This window comes from Trichophyton verrucosum (assembly GCF_000151505.1).
Source record: "Trichophyton verrucosum HKI 0517 chromosome Unknown contig00845_1.f1.exp, whole genome shotgun sequence".
NCBI classification, from domain to species: Eukaryota; Fungi; Ascomycota; class Eurotiomycetes; order Onygenales; family Arthrodermataceae; genus Trichophyton; species Trichophyton verrucosum.
In genome coordinates this window covers 22560-43932 of record NW_003315233.1, presented here as the reverse complement: position 1 = coordinate 43932, position 21373 = coordinate 22560, and the positions used below count along the sequence as shown (strand labels likewise).

Below are 21373 nucleotides of genomic sequence, written 5' to 3'. Positions count from 1 at the left end.
TACCACACCGCATACAAGAGGCTCCAGCTCCCTTCACCCCCCCCCCCCCCTTCCCCCCCGGATCAGACGAGAAGCCGTACTCCGTACGGAGTAGTTCTCCATGGTCACGAAACCTCTTGTACGCTCTGACGCATCACGAGCGAGGCGAGGGAACAAACTTCGCTGGTATGTGTTGTAAAGCTGTAGATTGACTCCTGTAGCAGCCCTGCTAGTGGGTTTTAGTCCAGCATCGAGGCTTGATGGACAAGGACCAGCATTCATCTTCATCCACTTCCCGAGTAGTACCGCGCCACCATGGCCCGTTTCATGGTTTACGCTTTTCCCTTTTGCTTCTGGGGGCATGGCTCTTTTCTTTTTCAGAGACCAGGGAGTGATTCCCTGCAGTGCCCAAGTCCTGGTACCGCAGCATCTTAGTGTGTCTTGATACGAGAAGTGCAAGCCGATGATCAGCCTTCTTCCACCATTCACCCGAAGTTTATTCAGTAATTGCAGGCCGCGCTCTGAATCAGTGGCTTTTATTCTTCAAGCATCCCCGATTCCTTCATATTGCAACTTTGGGTAAACCGAGCCGTTGCCTGTTGATCTACCCGCGGGGTTGAAACTGCAATCAGGGCCAAATATTATTATTATTCCTGCGTTTAAGCGACAAGACAACCGACGGGATGCAAGAGATGTCGATATCAGCCGCTCTCCGAAGTTTCTGCTCTCATAACCTCTAAATTGGGCTTTGACGGCTTCTTTTTTACTCATTTTTGAACGTATATCCCTTCCCTGACACATAACACAGCCAAAGTCTCTTCGTTCGACTCTCAGGGAGGACATCCTCAAATCCGGCCTCGACCTCCGCATTCTAAAGACGTCTTAGGCCTTGACTATATCGATTTCTGGTTGACCGAGAAGGGGCTGTTATCCGGGGCTGGAGGAGGATTGTATATGGACAAAAGCCCATCGAGACACGGCAGTATCGAGCACCATGGATCCTGCTGAGAAGCCCCCAAACTCGCTTCCAAGCTATCATGAATACCACACGGAGCCCACGATGATGAGTACAGACTATCCGCCCACAGAACGAACTATGGTGGAGGCGATGGTGGAGGAGCCGACTTTTGACACAGAGCAGCGCGCTCGTAAGGGATTCAGTGTCTGGTATATAAGAACCCGCTCTCTTGATCCATGACGAAGGTGGTAGCCATTGATATGACTTATGGCTGTCGTTGTTGTTGGTGATGATGATGATGTCGTTGTTTGCTGGACGTTGGACGTTGGGCATTGGACGTTGGCTGACATCAAGTTCTCTCTTTGTATAGGCGAGTGCTGGGCGAGAGACAGATCAACGTAAGTCTTCCGCCTCCTCTCCCCCATCCATCAAGATACCACAGGATATTTTCATTTTAGTTTCGTTTGATGGAGTAATGGAGGTTGCTAACATGCGTTATACTATAGATGATTGCGTTCTCAGGGTAGGCCAATCTACAATGTCCTGCTATAAACTGTTGACCCCTTACTGACATGCAACTTTGCTACCTATTAGAACAATAGGAAATGGTAAGTCGACTCTGTCAGACACGGCTTATATACCGTCATCTCGCTCTAACTCTGGTTACAGGTCTTTTCCTCGGGAGTGGAAGATCTCTAGCTGGTGCTGGCCCTGGAGGTGCCGTGCTTTGCTACCTACTGATGGCTACCGTTATATCATCTGTCATCTCATGCCTAGGCGAGATGACAGCTCTCATGCCTGTTAATGCCCCGGTCATGGAGTTTCCCCGGCGTTTCGTTGATCGAGGTGTTGGATTTGCCGTCGGCTGGGTGTACTGGTTAGACTCCCTTTATAACTATTCCTTAATCCTAACCCTCTCTTGAAAACAAGTTGCTGATATATATTGGCTCACAGGTTTGCCTACGCGGTGCTTGCAGCAGATCAACTTGTTGCAGTGACTAATTCTGTCAGATTCCGATACGATGACGGGAAGACTTTCTTACACTGGGAAACTGGTGAAAACGTACACCCTGCAGTGTGGACATCACTGTTTTTATTCCTCGTTACGATGATAAACATGCTTCCTGTGAAGGTTTGGACAACCATGATATTCTATTTTACCATCGTCATTCCATTACTGACAGGTCTGATAGTATTATGGCGAGTTGGAGTATTTATTCGGTAGTATAAAACTCAGCTTCATCACAATGATCATCGTCATGATGGTTGTGCTGGATACTATGCAACGTTCGTCCAGTGACATACTTCCTTACTTATACCTCATCTTTCCTAACCTTCGGCTATAGCTCGATCAAACGCGTACTACAAAGACCCAGTTGGGACTAAATACTGGGACCAACCGTTTTCATTCATCTGTCGGGATTACAAAGTACGAGGAGAGGACAACACCGTCCAGATGGAAATCAAGGGAACCATGGGTTCGTTCCTGGGGATGTGGTGGGTTTTACTTCGACGACTCTGTTCAAAAATTTCATGATATCTAACCTCTAGTCAGGACAACTATCATTAACGTGATATTCTCATACGTGGGAATGGACATTGTCGCCGCTACAGCTGCAGAAAGCAAATCTCTTGCAGATTCTGAGAGTATGAAGATGGCGGCCAGAAAGATCAACCTCCGTGTCATAACGCTTTATACTCTCGCCATGCTTACTGCCTCCTTCCTGGTTCCACGAAACCATCCATTTTTGAACGGAAAGGCACAATCAGTCGGTAGCTCATCTGTCTTCCTTATCGCTGTCGTCGAAGCTGGTCTACCCGCCGTTGCCCACTTTTTCAACGCCATGTATGTTTTCTCGGCATTTACCTGCGCCATAAACTCGATGTACGTGGCGTCAAGAGTACTACATACGTTAGCCCTGCGAGAACAAACCGGCCCAAGATGGCTTACTCGAAGGCTACAAGAATGCCATTTGGGTGTGCCCCTGAGAACTGTTTTTGCAACAGCTGGTCTGATGATGATTGCATATATGGGGCCTACTGGCGGTCCTGGTCAGGTCAGTGATTCACTATGATTAAACTTCATTTTCCATTTGGTAAGTTTATGCTAATATAAACTATTCATACAGAGACTAGGTGAGCTTGCGACAAACTGCACGGTTTCATGTTTGATTGTATATACTGCAATCTGTGGGACGTATCTATGCTTTTATAGAACGTAAGTACTTCTGCTGTAACAATCTCGGGTACCCTCATTGGTCAAAACTATATACTAATTCGTGTATTTCCAGACTTGATGAAGCAAAAACCCTTGGGAACACTTCCCAGGCGCAGTCTGGTTGCTACGAACGAGACCACCCGCGCTACCCATACAAATCTCACGGCCAATGGCTTAAAGGAGCATATGGGCTATTTTCTTGCCTCATCCTTATTATCTTTAACGGAGTAGGGGCCTTCCTGGAGACTCCATTCAACGTCAGGCATTTCCTTGCCGCGTATATCGGGGTGCCCGTGTTTTTCCTTCTAGTTATCGGCTATAAATTCAAGAAACACGGATTCCACTTCTCGAGATGGGGCCCTGAACGCTCGAACGATCTTCAAAACACCGTCCAGGTCACAAGCAAGACCAGGAAGGGGCGTTTGGAATTCCCAGACGATGGTTTTACTGCAGAGAACGGAAAAACGTTCGTGAAATGGATATGGACATGGATGAAATGATCGATCGTCTCGTATATCTCAGGAGCGAGGCGATCGGGATGATACCAAATATTACAAATTCTTTCCGTTTTTTTTTTTTTTTTTTCATTACATGATTGACGTTTAACTTGAGCGGGAGTTTTGGGTACTACTGGGCCAATATACCATTCACATCGAAAAAGGGGGGGGTTGTATACTAATTGTTTATTTCGCCGCGGAGAATTTCGCAAATTTGCGATATATTGATGAGCATTACATGCAGAAATCAAGATGCATCATGCGTTTTGTACATAGTTCGCTTTGTCTATACCTTGATACCATATATAGCAATTAACCAAATCATAGGCCAATCGGTCGATATCTGACCCCGACCGGATTGATATATCTACCTGGAATGCACCTCCGTGTTCATCAGGCTGAACTGAATGCTTGTCATCTGCCAGTCATCCGTCGAGTCTCGTAAACGAGGAGCGGGTCGGATCTTCTGGCTTTTTCGTGCTTATGCATGAGGCTGATCTAAATATACACGATTCCCACGTTGTAGTGGATGCATATCGTGTTCATATCACGGTGAGTTATGCATATTGCCTGCAGCCCAATTCTCGGAGAAGCCATCGAGTATGCAAGACCTGGTCGTTTAGCGCTGCATATGCATGCACTATATGCAATATATTTGGAGGCAGTGTTGCATTTTATATTATTAAACTTGACTAGAAATCTATATTAAACTGAATAGGATGCAATGAAAAGACAATAATAACAGAGATATACAGGAATAGTATATAAGCGTTAAATATAATCAACAATACTAACAGGCGAAGGAAGTATAAAATTAGAAAAGCATTTATCAAGCAAGCGATAGATGACCGTGGCTCCAGATGCTCCAAGCGGAAGGGGAACGAGATTAAAGGAAATATAATAACGAGAGAAGGGGAATTGTGGGTATTAATGGAATGCGCAGAAACGAGCGCAGAGATATATATACTGCAAGAAAGCTCTTGTTCAATTACTGTATCATGGTTAGGCACTAGACTACGGCATATTGTGGGAAGGAGTACTTACTATATTTCAAGAGGAGAGATTTGGTCAAGTGTATAGAGCCAGTTACCTCCTTGTTCTTCGCGTTCAAGCCTATTAAATGGGCAAATTGTCAGTAAAGCGTAGTAAGCAACGCTTAAGTTGGAATAAGAATGTCAGCTTACCACTCATATGGCCAAAGAACCAGGTGGCCTTGCACTGAGCCAAGCAATTCGGCTGCTTCATGCATGTCCATAATATCATCTACCGCGTGGAACTCTTTTCTTGAACTACGGGTATTTGCCCTTCGCCTTCGTCGCTGTGACATGCCAATACTTGGGGCTGGGGCCTCGGACTGTGAAGACCTAGGTACCTCAACATTCTTTTCTGGCGCCACAGGAGTGTGGGAAGATTCCGCATTACGGCTGGAATTAGACGATCTTGCATCAGCGTTGTTGACGGAATAAGAATGAATATCAGCGTGTGGAACGGACTTATCGACGTGGAGTTGTTCCTGTTGTTGACGTTCGAGTTGTGCCTGATTGGCCTCTACCGCCCATTGGTGCAAGTTTGCATGCAATTCCTTATCCTTTTCGGAAGAATGATGGGTTCCAAATTTCTCCTTCACCTCCTCGAGAGCACTTCCAAGCTCGGTCCCCAACTTTCCGCCATTTGGCGAGCCGTTATTTGCTCCAGAAGGACCGTTACGGGGGAAAGACTGACTTCGGGCTGAGGCATTGCAATGATTTTGCATGTCAGCAAACCTTTCCGCATATGCCGTATATTCCTTGTAATCCTTCCACGTTTTAACTTCGCTATCTGGCATGCAGCGGAATACGCTCCGAAAGAGTTTGGTGTTGTTCTCTGCAATGGCTTGCCAAGTGTCCAGATAAAACGAGTCAAGGAGCGGATCTTTCATACAATCCTTGTCGAGAATTGGTCGTCTCGGTTCGTCCAAAAGGAAATGTGAGGTATTCTTCGGTTGTGTGGCGTCAAGAGAGAAAGGTTGTATATGATCGTCGGTGGCGTTGGCTGCAGCAGATCGATTTTGCACTGTCATTCGGGGGCTGGATGTTGAAACGCTCCTTGGGTGGGTCTCTGGCGTACCTGGGGCAGTTGGTTGTTTAGTATTGGCAATTGAACCTGCTACATCAGATGCGTTATCACATGGCATTGTGGATGGGGCCGTGTTATTCTTGACTGTGCCTGTAACCAAAACTTCGACGCTGTTCTTGAGGACAGTATCGCGACCTGTAGTGCCAACGATCTCCCCATTACGTTTCATCTGATCGACTCCATGACCTTCTAAGTCTTTCCGGTGGTCTTCGTTTCTTGTCACTCTCGCGTCTGCGGTAAGTTTCCTATTTGATTTGAGATTTGGATTGCCTGCCTGCTCCCAATCGACGTCATGATTGAAACTGTGCATTTCTTCAAATCGGGCCAGGAACTCCTCCTGGACTTTCTGCTTTCTCTCTAAATCATCTTTCTCAGCCTGATTTTCGCCATCAGTAGGGCCGTGTTCATGCTGGCTTGCAACATCAGGCAGGTGTCCAGGAGTCTTGTCTATATTCGTTGTTTCAAAGGCAGAGGTATATTCTTCAACAATCTCATCAACGTCGAAGCCAAGATGCTCCCTCATCAGACGCATTCGAAGGGTATGCGGGAACCGTCCAACCAGATACGGCTTCCCATTCATCCTAGACTCGAGGAGGTCAGTGTCTCGAACGACAGCAGCGCACTCCGAGTCTCTCGAGCCAAGCATAGAACGTTCATTAATGTTCGCAGATCCAATGATAGCAACCCGGTCATCAACAATCATGCACTTTGCATGTATGTATAATTGCTCTGTGACCAGGTTTTTCTTTGGGCCAATTCTTCCCCATGATCTTAAACTGAAGAACTGGATGTAATCCTCAGGCTCAATACCACGAGCACGCAGACGACCAAAGATTGAGGACTCTCCACGACAAATACTCCTATATTGGCATTGCATGATCAGTCTCACGCTAGTTCCGCCTTCAGTATCCACAGTGTTCTGGAAACCAGGCATAAGGGGTATCAGTATGACTGCACGCCATGCTTCTTCATTGTCGGCAGCGCGAATAATTCTCTCGACCAATGCATCACCAATATGGTTTTCTATTTTCTTTCCCTCAATTTCACAGCTGCTGATGAAAAATTGGTTTTCAATGTAGACGAAATGATCAGACTTTTCAATCATCTTGACGTAGGCATTCATGATGCTGCACTCAACAACATCGGGGGTGCCGGTGGACCACATGCTGCTTGAACGAACAATTTGGATCTCACACGTTCCGTCTAGGCCCAGAGCTTCAAGGTCGGCAGAGTTGAAATCCGGTGGAGGCAAAAGGAATGGAGTTGGCCGTGTAGGTTTACGTTGACGAAGAATGTAGTTCCATCTTTGAACAAAGTGACGGGTAAGATCTCTAGCGGGCTGCCCTACAACATGCATGGATATATCGTGCCATGCCATGCGTGGAACCACCTCACGGTCATACATCTCTTCGTAGGGCTTATCCAGGTCATAAAAATCAAGGACCCTTGGGTTTGAGTAATCTTTACCCGGCCATAGCTGACAATGATCCGCATCTTTGGGGGCATCGGTCATCTCAAAACCTGTAAGTTTATCATCTGTAATTAGATGTTGCGGGGTATCCCATCGACCAAAGCAAAGATCAATGCCACCAACGAATGCTAGAGTATGATCAACAATGCAAATCTTCTCGTGGTGAGCCCAGAAAAATGTGTTCTGCCTAAACTGGTTCGGAGAACGCTGCACAAAGACGTTGGGATGTAGATCCAGGAGCGAGAATTTGGAATACTCCGAGTCAATGGGAATAGCAGAGTTAATATTGCGGTACATTATAACAAGGATCTTCACACCCTCTTGTGCTTTTCGTTGAAGTAAACGGTCGAGGCGCCATTTCTGACTGATGGCAGCTGGGCGACGCATGTAGAGTTCAGGACTTAGCCACCAGTCGTGGATGTAGATGACATCCTTTGCCTGGGCAATTGCTCGTGAGACTACCCACATGTAATCCCTCCCATCAACGAGCCATTGTGCAAAGCAATTTGGTCGCACTGGTGCAAAACTGTCAAACCGGTTAGGCTTAGCCCAAGGGGTAGTTTCAAGCACTAAACGAATAGAGTCTTCAAACTGACGAAGCTGGCGGTCATTCCTCGCAAGTAGCCTCATCCTGCGTTCAGAGTTTTGTATTTTCAGGGTATGATGTTGCGGGTGCTTTGCAGATTCCTTTAGCTCCTTTGGATTCTGATCCCTGAGGCGGACTTTCTGGGCCTGGATCTGGAAGTAGGGGTCAATAAGGAATACATCGTATATATGCATCTCCTCTGGAGAGTCAACGCAGACAATGTAACTGTGCCGAACCAAGAACCACTTCGGAGAGTGGCGGGACTTCACCATGGACGGGTTTAAGGCCTTTCTGAAATCAAGGCCCTTGGAAGACTGGATAACCAAGTATCCTTCTTTACCATGATAACTTCCTTCAGCTGCCAGACGGACACCAAGCGCAGAGAGCTCGAGAAATTTGCAGAGACGGTTGCTATCCGGTCGAAAAATCAGGAAGCGTATCATCTTTTGCAAGTATGATTCAAGTTTCTTTCTCTGTTTTTCAGGATAGGTCTCCCGTTTGCTCGCTGTGCCATTATCAACAGCCCTGTCCGAGTTGGCTGGGGCGTCGAGTCGTGAAGCCAAACTGGACCTTCGTCTGGTGAGGGCAATGGAGGACCTCCGTTTCTTCTTCCTTGATCGCTCATTTCCACTGGTTGCGTCCGCAGCAGTATCTTCTGCGGCTTCATCCTCCTCGTCTTCCATATCACTTTCAAGGCCACGGACACCTCGCATGTACGGAAAGGCGCTCTTTGGAAAGCGTGGCAACTGGTTTCCAGAGTCATGGCTTCGTAACTGGATATATCTCTGGGTACCGATCTGCAGCTTGTATTTCAAATGTAGGTTGGCGAAGTCCTTGAGTGTCCGATGAATAACCCACTTCATGCGGGTCATCCCGCTACCATACTCAAGCTCTATGCGGAAGACAAGATGACGGTCGCCAGAGGAGTGCGAATCGAATTCGCTGTCAGTGACATGGACTTTGAGCTGTTCAAGGAGGATAGGAATGCGCCGACTTCCGTGTTCATCTCGTTGGAACATACTAGCTAAGAGCAAAGCAGCGGGTACACCCGAGGTCAGCTCAGCAAGCAATTCGGCAGACTTGACATGGTCGACAGTGTTTTCCTGCTTCTTGCGCTGGCCGATCAGCTTGAAGCCAGCTTTAATCTGTTTCCATTTCTGGGCACTGAGGCTCGAGCCACGCTCAGCTTTATGTCTGCGCCAGGCTCCACTAATCCCGTCTGCATGCTCAGAAGTGCCACCGAATCCTGTGAACCGTCGTAGATTTGTCGGACGTCTCTCGTCTTGAGATGCATGTCCATCAGCCCGTTGTCCGGTAATGCTTCTTCCACGGGAACCCTGTAGCCAATTGCTTCTTCTCCGCCACATATTATCTCGATTCAGTCTATCTCTTCCCTCATCTTCAGAGACACCCTCTCGTGAACGATGAATCGGAGGGGTCAGTGGAGCATTGGCGGATTGAGGGTCATCATATGGATTGATCGAGTTTGCGACTGATAGGGCTGATTTTGGCGTTGATGGCGTAGTATGAGAGAGATCAAGTGGGGGTCTCTTTGTCTTGCGTTTCTTCTTCTTCACCTGTACACCAAATCCTGCTTCAGAGCTAGATTCGACATCCGCATCTGCATCACTTCCTCCGCCGGCATCCTCTGGTCGGGGAAATCGGAATTCTGTCAGATCAGAGAGTGGTCCTGCGCCGTCAGACATTGTTCTATCGTGAGTTGGCGCTACAGGAGAAGCTGGGCCTGCTGAGCGTGAGGTTGAAGGGGCGAGAGCTCGGAGCTTGGACATGAATTGAAAATGTCCACGTTTGGGTGCTGTATCTTCATCCGCTGCAGACTCTGAGGGTGGCCGGGAGTATGAGTGTCCTTGTCCAGATGCTTCGTTATCAACATCCCCACGGGTAAACTGTATACTTCTGCGAGCTATCGGTGTCGATGTTCCGGTTGCGGGTTGTGAACTAGGCTCAGCAAGTCCCTAAGGGTTTAAATATGAGCAATTATTAGCTTAAATATGTCACTGAAAGTAATCCAAGGGTATGCAAAGAAGAATAGCTGCACAGGGTTTCCCCGTCCTGAAACACTAACAGTATGAGCGTGCTCAGCCGTGGCCAAGGGTTCAGTGCCTCTGCTGCCTTTTCCATCAGTTATGTCTTTGGGGTTCAAGGTCTGTCCCTCACGGACTCCTTTCCTGCCGTCGTCGTCCATCTTCTGTGATAACTGGCGTCGTATATAACGACAGTCGGTGGGGAGTTTGCTTATACTGGTAAGGGGCGCTATTTAAAAAAAATCCGGGGTTGCGTGGTTCAAAAATGTGGGCGCGATTGCTTCTTAAGGAGCCCAGCAGGAGTGTATCCTGCAGCTCACTCCCCGCAACTGTGAAATATCACCGTCCGTCAGCACTTCATCTCTCCAAGACGCGAAATCGTCGTTGTAGTTTCTTGCAAGCTCGAGGTCCAAACCTACCGCTGTAGCATCTTGGAAGCCGTGCTGTATCCTCAAGAGCCTTTAACGATGCCTCTGACGGAGCACAAACAGCAGTGTATCAACTCCTTTCCCTCCTCATCTGCTTGTTTCTTCCAGATGTTGTTTCGTCTTCCGCCTCGTCTTCTGCCTCGTCCTCGTCGTCCGTCCTCCTTGAGCCCCTGGACTTGCCCTCTGCGCCCCCGGAGCCAATCAGGTGAGAGCATGGTGAAATGGATGAGTAAGTATGGAAAAATCACGTGAGGCATAACTTGGCACTGCTTCTACAGTTGACGGGTGCGTTCTGGGGACATATGTATTTCAATCTATCTAACTACTCACTACTAAATACACGAGAGATGGATCTTTCTATAGATGCTAATGCCATATCTCTCTGGAAACATCTCCGAACCGACTGCTGATCCAGCACGGAGTAGACTTTCACTAATATTTTCACTGATGCTGCTGACTAAGCACTAGCTTAGCGACGCTGCCTCGGCAAAAGTTAAAGATATAAAAAGCAAAATGCCGGAGACGACAAGCAGGAGATAGGATGAAACCGAGGGGCAGTTGAAGAGACGTACGGACAAGGTTCTTGCAGTGGCACAGAATAGGAGTCAAAAGGAGGATAGAGAGCTTTTTGGGGGGTTTTGTCTGTTAATTTAACTGCTAGAGAAAGCCGATATTCAATATGGCTAACCCAATGGTACCAAGCGACTCTACGCCGCCGCCCCAGATATCCAAGAAAGATATACCTGTCTCAGGGCTTATTTGCTCTGTCTATGGGCTTGAAGAGATACCCTCGCAGGCAACGGAGGTGTCCTGCCTGTACCTACTGCACCCACGCTCGAATACCCGCGAGTCAATGGAATGGGCAGCAATCGAAGCAGTCGCTGAGTGGAACAGACGCCTGGCAAATAAGCAGGTTGCTCCCGGCGAGCAAAATAAGGGCTTAGTAGCTGTATCCTTTGACCAGCGGAACCATGGCTCGAGAGAGGTGGACAAGCTGTGCAATGAGTCGTGGAGAGGTGGGAACCCCAACCATGCTCAAGATATGTTTGCTATATTCAGTGAGTTCGCCTACCTGTTGCATACCACCCAAGGGGAGGTGGAGGCACGATCGCGGCTAATTTGGCGTAGATGGAACCACGAGGGATGTGTCTACCCTGATTGACTATATGGGATGCTACCTCTTCCCAAAATCTGAGCGGAAGATAACCAACAACCTCGTGCTAGGTGCTTCTCTTGGTGGACATGCTGCATGGGGCTGTATCCTACATGAGCCTCGCATCACCAGTGCTACCATAATCGTTGGTTGTCCAGATTATATCAACCTCATGACTGACCGGGCAGAACGTTCAAAACTGGCTACTTGGACAAGCAGCAGCCCTCCAGGTTCTCACTTTCTTGGTTCTGAGTCTTTTCCTCAACCACTGGTAGATACTTTGAAAAACTGGGATCCCGCGAGCTTCTTTCTCAGTCACATAAGTGAATACCCACCCAAGGAGCCAAAACGCAGCGGGCCGATCCCCGATTTCACGGAAGAGGAGAAGAATATTCTTCGGCCAGTGGTGAAGCGATGTCTGGCAGGCAAAAGGATCTTGGTTCTCTCTGGGGGTGCTGACAAGCTGGTTCCTTATGCGCGTGGGGAACCATTCTTGACATGGTTGAAGAAGGCAATTGGGCCAGAAGGATGGTGTGCAGAGGGCAATATCTCCCTAGAGGATATCATCTTTGAGGGAGTGGGACACCAAGTCACACCTCCTATGAGAGATGAAGCCGTCAAGTTCATCGGTGATTGTCTAGCTGCAGGGCAAGATAGTTCTAGATCTGCCGTGGTTAGAACATCCAAGATGTAGACCCATCCTAGATATACATTTTACGATATGAATGACCAAACATGATATTTTTGAAATATAGGAAAAGAATTCTATTCCACCTATGTAGTATATGGGATAGAACCTAATTTCATACCTGCGAGAGACGGGGGAAGGATATCCACAACCCATCAAACCCAGACGTTAAACCGCCACAGTTTTTTGTTCGATCTTGGTCATTATAAATTGATGTTGCTTTCTTTTTAGTAGGATCATTTCCACTGCACTGCATCACGCCGTTCCGGATTCCCCTATCCCATGCTGTTGATGCAAAAAGAAAAAGAGCAAAAGTTACGCAACGGGCGATCGATCAGTGAGGTCTCTCCTCTCGCGCCAGAGAAAAAAAACACCGTTAAAACCCACAAGGGGCTCCATCTCCTCCATCCAACAGCAAGCGTACAGACAGATGTTGGCAGCGAATCATCGATCGTTTCAAACAGGGCATTTACGCAACCAACTCAACAACACCGCCGGCCTCCTTGATCTTTCTCTCAGCCTCCTTGCTGAAGTATCGTGCTCGTACAACCATTGGGATCTCTGGGAGGCGGCCCTTTCCGAGGACCTTGGAGTAGCCAAGTGGGAGGAGGTCGAGGACTGGGGCGGTGTCGGGCTTCTTGTTGCTGATGTAGGCATCACGGGTTTCGGAGGGGACGAGAGACCATAGCTACCACACAATTAGCATTGACTGTTTCTTCTCCTAGTATATTTCTCCATTCCAATATGCTTCTCCCCCCAGCGCATTGCATCTTTCCCGTTGGGACAATTGTAGGCCGTACCTTGTCGAGGTTGATGACTGGTCTCCAGAACTGGTTCTGCGTCTTGTGGAAGTATCGCATACCAACTTTACCGAAGTAACCGGGATGGTACTTGTCGAGGTTGGTTCTGTGGTGGTGCTGACCACCGGCCATACCACGACCTCCGGGGTGCTTGCGGTGCTTTCCTATGCGACCGTAACCAGCAGAGACATGGCCACGGCTATAAAAATTCATTCATCAATCAGCCCAAAACTGCTCAACGCTTCCTCTGGGCGCATCGAGCGCCTCACAGCGGCGGCACAGAGGGGAGGCACTCACTGCTTTCTCGTCTTCGTGAGTCTGGTAGGCATCTTGTCGGAGGCGCGCTGGTCGACAAGAGGTTGTGGTCGGTCGATGAGGAGGAAAAGATGGAAGCTCAACCGCTCGTTTCGCTTTCTTCGACTGCAAAAAGTTTCCCTTCTTGGCTGTGGTGTCGCTTAGGGTTAGCCCTAGTCACGTTATTATCAACTATTGATTAGTAATATATTAATAATATAGGCATGACTAAGCGGGAAAAAAGGAGCAACGAGCGAGGAGCACGATCTAGAAGTAGGATATTATGAACAAGACAAGAACTTGTATGTCTAATGGTTATGGACAATGGATGGTCTATGGCTTAGACTGGAAAAAGTGCTGGAGTTGGCCGGGGACATCGCCCTGGTGATTCTTGAGAAGACTGCCCCTGATCCAGCCAGGCAGCTTCCCCTGAATCCTCTCCGTCTGATACCTCCTGTCTATCATCAAAATAGCAGCATAGTCCCCCTTATGTCGGATGGCTCGTCCAATACACTGGTTCACCGTACGCATGCATGTGTTTTCATAGTATGCTCTACTTGCTGCCTTGCCACAAGCTCGTCGCGCATCCTCTGGCTGGCTGGAGTCGGCAAGTTCATATGCCTTCTTTTCAACATGCTGCAGCTTAGCCTGCCAGATAGCGTTGCGGGTGTTGGGGAACGGAAGGCCAACCACGATAACGCCACGGCCTAGGGCGTCCGAGAAGTTGATGCCCTCTGATAGTTTCCCTCCCATTACGGAGAGTAGGAGGCCGCCTTTCCCTGCGTCGACGGAAGCGGAGTATTGAGAGAGGAGAGAGTCAGTGTTGGTGTTAGCGTTGGCGCTGCCGTTCGTACTACCTGTCGACTGAGGCTCATGGAAGATGGGCTTAAGACGGGAGAGGCTATTGAGGAGTCCGGAGTTGGAGGACCATACTTTCAGCACGGTTGCTAAGTAGTCGTAGCTGGGGAAGAAGACCACGACGCCGTCAGGGATGACAGAACAGTATCTGGCTATTGTCCGGCCCAGGCTGATGATCTGTATCTAGTTGTTAGATAGAACCAGACTTGGGGGTTTAATGTAGAAAGACGTACCATCTTCTCAGACCTGCGCTGATCAAAAGTAAAGTTGAATTCTGTTCCATCCATTCCCCTGTCAACCGGGATAGCCATCAGATTATCCTTTGGTATGACATGGCCGTAAGTAAACGTCTTTATCTTCTCTCGCGGGACATACGAGAGCAAGTGATTGACATAGTCGTCCATCTATTTGGAAGTCAGGATCTATCGCTCAATGTTGAGTGACGGCAAGGGGTACGTACCGGCTCCATGGTTCCTCCAGCAAGTATAACTGCCCTTGCATCTTCGACAAGCTCCCTGAATCGACTAGTAGGATCAAGTAAGAGGTATTTCAACTGTACATCACCGCCAACTTTCTCGTAGAACAGGCGTCCTTCGTCCGAAGGGTCCATGAGCGGAAGGAGGAAGCTTTGCACATGGAATAACACAGGCATACCACCGTCTGCCTTCTTGCCACCCCCGTCACCACCATTGGCCTGCTGGGTGGCTGTATGTTCGATGTATCCATCTACCTTTCTAGCAAGCTTGCTTTCTCTCAGGTACACGCCTAGTTTGTGCGGATTGATCATATCCACACCTCCCTTCCCCTTTCCGCCACCAAGGACATCCTGCACCGTTAGCTCTGCATCCGGTCGGTCATTCTGCCCAACACCATCCAAGAATGAGACCATACATCCAACCAGCCTGATAAGCTGGGCAATGTATACTCGATTTCTGCCCTTTAGGCGAGACTTGAACCGTCTAGCGTACGTGGTAATCTGGGCCAGGGCAGTCCTAAGCTGTGATAGTGAGACGGTGACGGAGTGAATATTGACGATAGCATCGACGAGGTTATGTGCTTCGTCGATGACGATGACACTATTCTTGGCTGAGAGGTTGAGTGCTTCGCGGGCTGACTGTTGTAAGAGTAAGGGGTAGGGTAGTGTGATCACCTCTGTGGCAGAAGCTCTCATAGCCGTACGAGATGCGTAGTATGGACATATGCCCATCTTGGTGCCTAGGGGTGGTAGGTCTTCAATATCGTTAACTCGAGCGAGTAAGTGGTCCTGGAACTGAGAGGTCTTGAGCTCGTTGTCCTTGGTAGGGAGATAGGGGCACTTTTGCTCTGCAGCTACATTGGGGCGTTGTATCTCCAGACACCGTTCATTGATGGCCGTAGCAGAAGACAGAGACCGGACCGAAGGGTTGATGCAGAGGGTTTTCCTAGATGCGAGAGGAGTATGCTTTATCCATTCTCCTTCATCCTGCTGGTTTACTTGCTTCTCTTCCTTTAAGTTGTCGTCTAAGTCTGGGGGTATACTGGATATAGGCATGACCCGGCGCATCTCCTGCGCGAATTGGATCAGCTGTGAATGTGTTCGAGAGCAGTATATGATCTTGACGCTTTCATCGCCTTCCTCTAGCTCTATCCGCTGGGCAGGGCCTTTGAGCTTCTCAAGGAGGGCCAATGTATCTGATGATAGGGGGTTGCCATCATCCTGCGGCCGTCCAGCCTTTTCATCTCCGCTTTCATAGTCATCTAATTCAAAGTCTTCATCCTTGGTCTCTGGACGGACTTTCTCATTGACAACTCGCTAGTTAGTCATTTGGTGTCAGCAGTATGGCCCAGTTTCGTCAAAAACATATCAAGGGCGCCGTGTGAATGTATCAAATACCATCTTCTTGGTCAAGCGAGAAGCAAGCTCCAGCTTCTTCCTATGCCTCTCCTCTGCTTCCCTGACTCTGGCCAGACGTTCTTCCAGCTCCTTTCGGCGAGCAAGCATCTCCTGAGTCCTCTCACGTCGAGCGTGCTGCACCATCCAGTCCGGCTCCCCGTCGTCCCCATCTACCAAGTCAGCATATATACATCAACATGTACTTAGTAGCCATGACCTGGATATGACCAGTACATGACCAGTAGAGTAACAGTGACACACCGTCATCAGCCTTCTCGAGAAAGACGGAACGTTTATGGTCCCTCAGCCATGCCAGCGAGCCACATATCAGGCTCAGCGATTTGCCCTATCCGCGTCAGATGGACACTGGTATCACGCATCATCCTGTCAGGTACACAACAGACATACCGTCCCTACACCCCCATCAGCAATGAACAAACGGGCGTCAGAAGCTGCCCCGGGGTGCAGAATTCACCTGTAGGGCTCTCGAAGATGCCTACGCCGCCGTCCTCGATGCAGCCATAGAGCGCCTCCATGAACTGCGCCTGGATATCGTACGGCCTGTACGGATGGCGGAAGTCCCTTTCCATCTCGCTGCCGACGCCCGAGAGACGTCAAACGCTTCTTCCAACTGTTCCTGTCTGGCTTTAGGCCATCTGAGCCGTCCCCTTTGGCCGTTCTATGCCGTATATCGATGTGATCTTCGCCCTGGTCCCCGTCGGTCAGTCAGCTAGCTAGCTATGCGGCTACTTCAACAGCAACGGAGGGGGGGCGCCAGTCTCCATCTCAACGGCCGACTTGCCTCTGCTCTTTTACTCTTTTACTCCTTTTTGCTTCGTCTTCCCGTCTGCCCGTCGCTGCGAGCGTCGTCGTCAACTGACTAAAAATAACCTGCTGAGGCAGTGCTCGTCCTCGGCTGGCGGTCATTATTTGGTTGTTTTAACTAGTTGGTGGGATAACTAACTATTCCAACCATCTACATAAACTACAACCTCCCCGTCAACGTCAACGTCAACATCCAACGTCAGTCACTCTCGCAGCCCACCAACTATCGGCTACTAACCCTTCGGCCTCCTGCTCGTCGCCCTTATCCAGGACCCTCGCCTGTCACAAGCTGCTCGCGAGTGCTGCAGGCATCCAACTACGGAGCCCTGCAGAGAAGAAGACCCCTTACTGCGGCCTCCACTTTGCCCCATCTACCAACCTTTAACAACTCCTTAACTTAGCTACGCCGGCCAAACGCCTTCTAGCAAACTCCTTCTACAGCCTCCGTTGCCGACTCGCACTCCTTTGACCGTCTCCGTCAGCTCGTGGACACGACAGACAGCCAGCTGAACGTCCGCTCCCTTAAATGCGCCGTGCTCCAAGCCCGCCGTCCAGGGCCCCGGCCAGCACCCCCAGCGTCCGCATCCCAGTCCGAGCCAGCAGCGGCGGCGCCCTCGAACACGAGTAGCGCCCTTTTTCTCGCCCTTTCTTTTCTTCTTCTTCCTCCGTCTGCGTGTCTATCCTATCATCTCGCGCCCTCTGGGTTGGAAGCGTATTTAAATAGAAATACACACTACTATCCATGGCTGCTCCGTACGACTCGTCTCGCCCGCCGCGCTTGGGAGCGACTTTCTATCCAGGCGCCGTCGACGACTACCAGATGCCGGAAGTCATCTCGCCTGCTCCCCAGAGGTATTTATAGAGGGCCTTTTTTCTTTCGTTTCTTTTTCAGCTAGTTATCTATCACCTTGCATGGCTTATATATTATAATAACAACCAGCTGGCCCTTTTGTTCCTCTCGTTCGACCTGTCAGCCTTCCAGGAGCACTGCCCGCTAACAGTTGCCCATTTTAGGGTCATGCCCGAAGTCCCTGAGAACATGCAAGATAATCTCGCGCACTTCGAGCTCGACGCCTCGTCCTCCTCCTCCAACTTGCGCCCTCATCACCAGCAGCAGCAGCAGCATTATCCAAGTCGTGGCTCCTCGATGCATAACCAAGGAGCGCCGGGCTTCTCTGCGCCGGGCTCTCCATCCTATCCCCCGCAGCACCAGGCACCACCACCGCAGCAGCAGCAGCAGTACGGCGGTGGTAGTGGCGGCGGCTACGATGCTCCAAACTTCTCCCCTTTTCCGCCGCTCGTGAACCCGCCGCCAAATGTGCCCCCAACGGACGAGGAGCGCGAGGCCAACCTCGAACAGGGCCGTATGGCAGTCCTCGGTTCCAACGATGCGGAAATGCAGCTTGCCTGGGCGCAGGATGCCCTCTCCTATGTCGAGGTAGCCATGCAGAACGAACTGCGCAACCAGGTAGCCTACCCGCCGCGGCCGCAGACACCGCAGATCGAACACCAGCTCAAGACAGATGCCATTAATATCGTTTCTTTCCTGGCCGAACAGCTGCATCCGCGGGCCATGTTCATTCAGGGCATGTGGCTCGAGTTCGGCAAGTTTGGCTTCCGCGTCGACAAGAAGGAGGCTTTCCGGTGCTACTCCCGCGCCGCCGAGGGCGGCTATGCACGCGCTGAGTACCGCATGGGAATGCAATTTGAAAGTTCAAACGAGCCTCTCAAGGCTATCAAGCACTACGAGAATGGTGTCAGGCTGGGTGACTCTGCTTCATACTACGTATGTTTTACCCCTCTATCCCTATGTTGTCGTTACGATGTCCCATTTGACTGACAGAATTATAGCGTCTTGGTATGATGATATTGCTGGGACAGCATGGTCAACGACAAGACTACGTAGTCGGACTCGACCATATACGCTATGCTGCACAAACCTGCGACGAGAACGCTCCTCAGGGCGCCTACGTATGTGTTACCCCCCCCCCCCACCCACCGATCCCGATAACCTTGCACCTTCTAACTAACAATACCAGGTCTACGGAATGCTGCTAGCTCGAGAACTGCCTCAGGTCACTATTCCCGATGAATATCTCGCTCATGACCTTGTCAATGCCCGTATCAACATTGAAAAGGCTGCCTATCACGGCTTTGCTAAGGCACAAGTCAAGATGGGCTCCGCGTACGAACTTTGCCAGCTAGATTGTGACTTCAATCCGGCCCTGTCGATTCATTATAATGCCCTTGCTGCTCGACAGGGTGAGCCCGATGCTGAGATGGCTATCAGCAAATGGTTCCTGTGCGGTCACGAAGGCGTCTTCGAGAAGAACGACGAACTCGCCTTTACCTATGCCAAGAGAGCAGCTCAGTCGGGCCTGTCAACTGCCGAGTTTGCACTAGGCTACTTCTACGAGATTGGTATCTACGTTCCTGTAGATATCAAGGAAGCCCGAAGCTGGTACGCCAAGGCAGCTGCCAATGGAAACAAGGACGCTTCAGGACGAATTGAAAGCATCTCGCGCTCCAAAACACTCTCTCGCAAGGATCATGAAAAAGTGGCCATTCAGCGCATCAAAACACAGCGCACTCAGCAGCGCTTCTCCCAACAGTCTAATCATCTCCAGCAAGGTCAACCCGTCCAAGACACCCTTGAGATGCCCGATCCATCTCGCATGAGCCTCAATGACCCTTCCCGCCCCATGTCAGCGGCTCCATACCCTGACGGACCCCCCTCAGGACGCTATGGACCAGGTCGGCCAGGTCCAGGACCAAACTCACACTCTTACGGCCCAGGGCCGGGCGATCACCGTAGCTCTTCCGCTTTCGGTATCAATCCCAATCTCCGTGCACACTCAGTTGGACCACCAATGGGACCACATGGATATCCACCACATGGTCGTCCACCAATGGGTCCCGGTCCCGGTCCAGGAGGCCCCGGAGGTCCTGGTATGGGACCAGGTCCACCAAAGCTGGACATCGGCTTCTCTGCTCCTCCAGACCCGTCCGGTGCAGATAGAAGGAGGAAGCCGCAGCGTCCTCCTGGTGCACCGGGACCGGGTCCAGGGCCAGGACCAGGACCCGGCCCTGGTGGAAACCGTATGCCTTCCGCTCCTCCATCAGGAAGGCCACACGGCGGACCACCTAGTGGCCGACCTGGTACCGCAGCTGGTCCGGGTCCAGGGCCCGGGCCAGGACCAGGACCTGCGCCGCAACCACCAAAGCAATCTGCCACTGCACCTCCTGCGCCCGGTAAAGGCAAGGGCCCAAAGACGTTCGAGGAGATGGGTGTGCCGCAGGGCAAGTCGGAGAGTGATTGCGTAAGTAGACCTTACTACCTACACTATATGCTGATAGTCAACCATAATACTAACAAACTTGCTAGGTCGTTATGTGATGTCATTCCTTACCATTATCGGTCAAGGGCAAACGGGGAACAAAAAAAAGGGGTGGGGAGAATGGTGTTCTCTATTTCATATGCTGCATGTCGTTGCAAAAGTCGATTTGCCACGTTGTTTCTTCTTCCTCTTTCTTCTATCTTGGTAAAACTTATTGATTAATTCTGGAGATTCTGGAGCCCCCTTTTCGCTTACTTCTTTTTTCCCCCTCTTTTCACGTTATGCCCTTCGTGAAATTTATCTCTGTATGCATTACTTACATTATATAGCACTGTCTGCCTTCTGCATTACTTACATCTTCATCTTGCCTTACTTTTATCTCACATAGACTCTCGGGGCTCATTTCGAACGGTTACATATATCGGCCTTCTTCGCCTCTTATCTTGGGATCTCCGCCCTTCTTTTGCTTCTCTTGCTTTTGTCATATTTTCTACTCTGGCGTGTTTACCTTTGATCTACTGTTCAGCGTGTCTGTTGTCATTCATTCAACCCTTTCTTCTTCTCCCTTCCTTTATGATCCTACTTATTATGCATAGTTATCACGTTCTCGGCGGTCAACACGGCCAGGTATATAAAACAATACTATTTCCGTTCTTTCGTGATAACTGCCCGACCTGACTATCTACAACATATTATATACTCCCAATCCACCGTAGACAGTGAAATACATGATTTATCCCGTCTTCTATATAAATATTTATAACAAGCCTGGCCGTAAACGAATGCGGTCAGCAAATTCTGCCGCCTGTTGTCCCAAACTGGAAATTCTCAACGTCTTTTCCTCGACGTCTTTTTCAACTTCAACTTCAACTTCAACAACTTCAACAACTTCATCGGCATCGACATTGTCATCAACAACAACGGAAGAAGACTAAGAGAACGGCAGTGACCATAGAGATAGAACATTCACAGTCGACAGAAGGTAGATACGATGGCTCCCAAGAAGGAAAAGACGGAGAAAGGCGAGAAGAGCACCTCCAGTGAAGATGGTAGGTGTTTTCATCCGGTGTCAAGATGCAAAGCTATGAGTTCAGCCAAATTCTGATGGGATGACTGTACTTCTCCGGCTATTGATACAGGCTCGGCCATGATTCTGAAGTATCTCAGTAAGTGGATATATAATCTCTGTGCTATGGACACAAGAGTGCTAATTGTTGGCCAGAGCAGCAAAAGTATGAAGGACACCG

The 21373-nt window shown here is 49.7% G+C and overlaps 7 protein-coding genes across 7 annotated transcripts; 3 read left to right on the top strand and 4 right to left on the bottom strand.

The window, feature by feature from the left end:
* Positions 1-1542: 1542 nt before the first annotated feature.
* Positions 1543-3655, top strand: TRV_06944 (uncharacterized protein; the record flags this gene model as incomplete). The annotated part of the gene is made up of 5 exons (XM_003018997.1): positions 1543-1814; positions 1892-2121; positions 2284-2415; positions 2489-2989; positions 3153-3655. 5 exons carry the CDS (start codon positions 1543-1545, stop codon positions 3653-3655), a joined length of 1638 nt encoding a protein of 545 aa, XP_003019043.1.
* Positions 3656-4695: 1040 nt separating this feature from the next.
* TRV_06943 (uncharacterized protein) lies at positions 4696-10030 on the bottom strand (the record flags this gene model as incomplete). Its single annotated transcript, XM_003018996.1, has 3 exons — positions 4696-4765; positions 4837-9731; positions 9911-10030. The coding sequence occupies 3 exons, from the start codon at positions 10028-10030 to the stop codon at positions 4696-4698; spliced, it is 5085 nt and encodes a 1694-aa protein (XP_003019042.1).
* A 946-nt stretch (positions 10031-10976) lies between these two features.
* Positions 10977-12144, top strand: TRV_06942 (uncharacterized protein; the record flags this gene model as incomplete). Its single annotated transcript, XM_003018995.1, has 2 exons — positions 10977-11355; positions 11426-12144. The coding sequence occupies 2 exons, from the start codon at positions 10977-10979 to the stop codon at positions 12142-12144; spliced, it is 1098 nt and encodes a 365-aa protein (XP_003019041.1).
* A 463-nt stretch (positions 12145-12607) lies between these two features.
* On the bottom strand, positions 12608-13151 carry TRV_06941 (uncharacterized protein; the record flags this gene model as incomplete). Its single annotated transcript, XM_003018994.1, has 2 exons — positions 12608-12826; positions 12939-13151. The coding sequence occupies 2 exons, from the start codon at positions 13149-13151 to the stop codon at positions 12608-12610; spliced, it is 432 nt and encodes a 143-aa protein (XP_003019040.1).
* Positions 13152-13565: 414 nt separating this feature from the next.
* TRV_06940 (uncharacterized protein) lies at positions 13566-16553 on the bottom strand (the record flags this gene model as incomplete). The annotated part of the gene is made up of 7 exons (XM_003018993.1): positions 13566-14267; positions 14324-14494; positions 14551-15882; positions 15964-16133; positions 16225-16309; positions 16372-16376; positions 16439-16553. The coding sequence occupies 7 exons, from the start codon at positions 16551-16553 to the stop codon at positions 13566-13568; spliced, it is 2580 nt and encodes an 859-aa protein (XP_003019039.1).
* A 1253-nt stretch (positions 16554-17806) lies between these two features.
* TRV_06939 (uncharacterized protein) lies at positions 17807-20348 on the top strand (the record flags this gene model as incomplete). The annotated part of the gene is made up of 3 exons (XM_003018992.1): positions 17807-18574; positions 18640-18759; positions 18828-20348. The coding sequence occupies 3 exons, from the start codon at positions 17807-17809 to the stop codon at positions 20346-20348; spliced, it is 2409 nt and encodes an 802-aa protein (XP_003019038.1).
* A 535-nt stretch (positions 20349-20883) lies between these two features.
* TRV_06938 (uncharacterized protein) lies at positions 20884-21189 on the bottom strand (the record flags this gene model as incomplete). Its single annotated transcript, XM_003018991.1, has 2 exons — positions 20884-21057; positions 21097-21189. The coding sequence occupies 2 exons, from the start codon at positions 21187-21189 to the stop codon at positions 20884-20886; spliced, it is 267 nt and encodes an 88-aa protein (XP_003019037.1).
* Between the last annotated feature and the right edge of the window lie 184 nt (positions 21190-21373).